General features: G+C 46.2%; 1 protein-coding gene across 3 annotated transcripts in view; it reads left to right on the forward strand.

The window, feature by feature from the left end:
- Positions 1–2,500, forward strand: part of ecel1 (endothelin converting enzyme-like 1) — a 13,817-nt gene that overhangs the window by 5,612 nt on the left and 5,705 nt on the right. For all 3 annotated transcript variants that reach the window (XM_083549119.1, XM_083549121.1, XM_083549120.1), the window contains exons 2-4: positions 94–793; positions 1,451–1,717; positions 2,271–2,339. In XM_083549119.1, the coding sequence (XP_083405245.1) occupies positions 188–793; positions 1,451–1,717; positions 2,271–2,339 (942 nt within the window). In that variant the 5' untranslated portion in view covers positions 94–187. The remainder of the gene's footprint in view (positions 1–93; positions 794–1,450; positions 1,718–2,270; positions 2,340–2,500) is intronic.

The raw sequence follows: 2,500 nt of genomic DNA on the forward strand, positions 1-2,500 counted from the left end.
GTCATCCTCGGGCATTTTAATCAGAGATTCCACCTTGTATCATTTATCTCTAACGCTTCGTACTCTTCTGTCTCTGTCTTTACTTCTACACAGCGTCGGTGAACAGTACAGGAAAGAGCTTCCTTTCTCACACCTCGTGTAAATCAAAGGTCAGGACTCGAAGGTCATGCCCTCAGTGTGAACCAACATGTTCCACACATTCCCAAACAAATCTAAGCCGCATTCACCGGTCTCGCTGGAGAAGACCTACTCGCTCACGGCGCACTACGATGACTTCCAGGAGGTGAAGTACGGCAGCAGGTACAGCAGCAATGGAATGAGCCTGACCCTGGGTGGGTCTCTGGAACGTAGCGGCCGGTCCCGCGTTGGAGCAGGAGGCGGGGCAGGTGCTAGCAAGTCCTCCAGTAATGAGAGATGGAGCCGGCGTGAGATCTGCCTGCTCTCTGCGCTGGTGTTCGCCGGTGGTGTGTGTGTGATCCTGGGCTGCATGCTGGCGCTGAAGTTGGTCTGGCTGGACGGTCAGGACACGCAGTGTGAGCGAGAGTGTGGGGCGGTGCGGCGCTCGCTCCTGAGGGCCGCTCGCTTCGTCCAGGCCAACATAGATGCCAGCGTGGCTCCATGTCATGACTTCTACAGCTTTGCATGTGGAGGCTGGCTGAGAAGACACGCTATTCCTGAGGACAAACTCAGCTACGGCGTCATCACGGCCATCGGAGAGCAGAACCAGGAGAAGCTCCAGCGCCTGCTCGAGGAACCGGTCAGGCGGAAGGGACCAAATAGTGCTGAGAGAAAGGTCCACACACACACACACACACACACACTTACACACACACACACACATACACACAAACGGACTCGAACTAACTATCAACAAATGTTTTATTTCACTGTTTATCAAAACCTAATATAGAAATGCAGAATTGTGTTCAGTGGAAATGTATTATTCAGGAGGACGTTATTCAAAAGTGAGACAATCTTTTTTTTTTTACTGCGTAAGAAACTCATTTAAACTGTAAACGATCAACACACATTACAATACGTGTGATAAAGCAGGCCATGAAACTTTCATCTTTTCCATTGACATTATTTCATTCAAATGCTAAAGCTGCACTGAAAATTCCACCTTATTACCTACAATCATCACAGCAGCCATGGAGCTCCACCAAATCCCCACGTTCTGATCACGACGCAACCATTTTATAAATGTGTTTACATTTTTACACGTAATCTAAATGTTTTTTTTTAGATTTATTCACCGTAATGATTTTATACCTGACATTTCCACACAGAAACCTTCCACACATTCAGTACTATTATAGGACGATAATAAATCATTGTGATGATGAAGTTTTCTGTAAATGTTTGTGATGTTTATGAAAGGAGTCTCCAGTTTCAGCACTTTGTAAAACTGATCATCTGCTGCTCATTCTTCTCTTTTTCTTGGACCCAGGTGAAGGAGTTTTATCGTTCCTGTGTGAACATGCAGGAAATTGACCAGCTCGGAGCCAAACCCATGATGGAAGTGATTGATAGTTGTGGTGGGTGGGACTTGGCTGGAGCTCCACCCGGAGGGGCAGGTTGGGAAAGTGGCTCCGCCCCAACAAGACCTGACTTTAATGAGATGCTCTATAGGACCCAAGGGCTGTACAGCACGGCCGTCTTTTTCTCACTCACTGTTAATGTGGACGATAAAAACTCGTCACGCAACGCAATACGGGTAAGAGTGTGTGTGTGTGTGTGTGTGTGTGTGTGTGTGTGTGTGTGTGTGTGTGTGTGTGTGTGTGTGAGAGAGAGTGTGTGTGTGTGTGTGTGTGTATGTGTGTGTGTGTGTGTGTGTGTGTGTGTGTGTGTGTGTGTGAGAGAGAGTGTATGTCTGTTGGTGTGTGTGTGTGTGTGTGTGTGTATGTGTGTGTGTGTGTGTGTGTGTGTGTGAAAGATATTGTTTGTTAGAACGAGAGAGTGTATACGTGTGTGTGTGTGTACATGTGTGTGTGTGTGTACGTGTGTGTTTGTGTGTGTGCGTGTGTGTGTGTGTAAAAGATATTGTGTGTTAGAAAGAGAGAGTGTGTACATGTGTGTGTGTGTGTGTGTGTGTGTGTGTGTGTGTGTGTGTGTGTGTGTGTGTGTGTGTGTGTTTGTGTGTGTGTGTGTGAGTGTTTTTGTTGGTTTCGGTCCCTACAATTCTTATTGTATGTACTATAATTGTGTGTGTGTGTGTGTGTGTGTGTGTGTGTGTGTGTGTGTGTGTGTGTGTGTGTGTGTGTTTGTAGATTGATCAGGAGGGTCTGACATTGCCTGAAAGGACTCTATATCTGGGCCAAGATGAGGACAGTGTGAAGGTACAACACCTGCAGAAGTGTGTGAGGGTGTGTGTGTGTGTGTGTGTGTGTGTGTGTGTGTGTGTGTGTGTGTGTTTTATATATCTATAATGAAGACACAATAATCAGGACTAATATTGTATGTCAGTTCATTATTTAGTTTTAATTCCTTCTTTGATCCA

The sequence above is a fragment of the Silurus aristotelis genome, assembly GCF_946808225.1.
Source record: "Silurus aristotelis genome assembly, chromosome: 8".
Taxonomy (NCBI): domain Eukaryota; kingdom Metazoa; phylum Chordata; class Actinopteri; order Siluriformes; family Siluridae; genus Silurus; species Silurus aristotelis.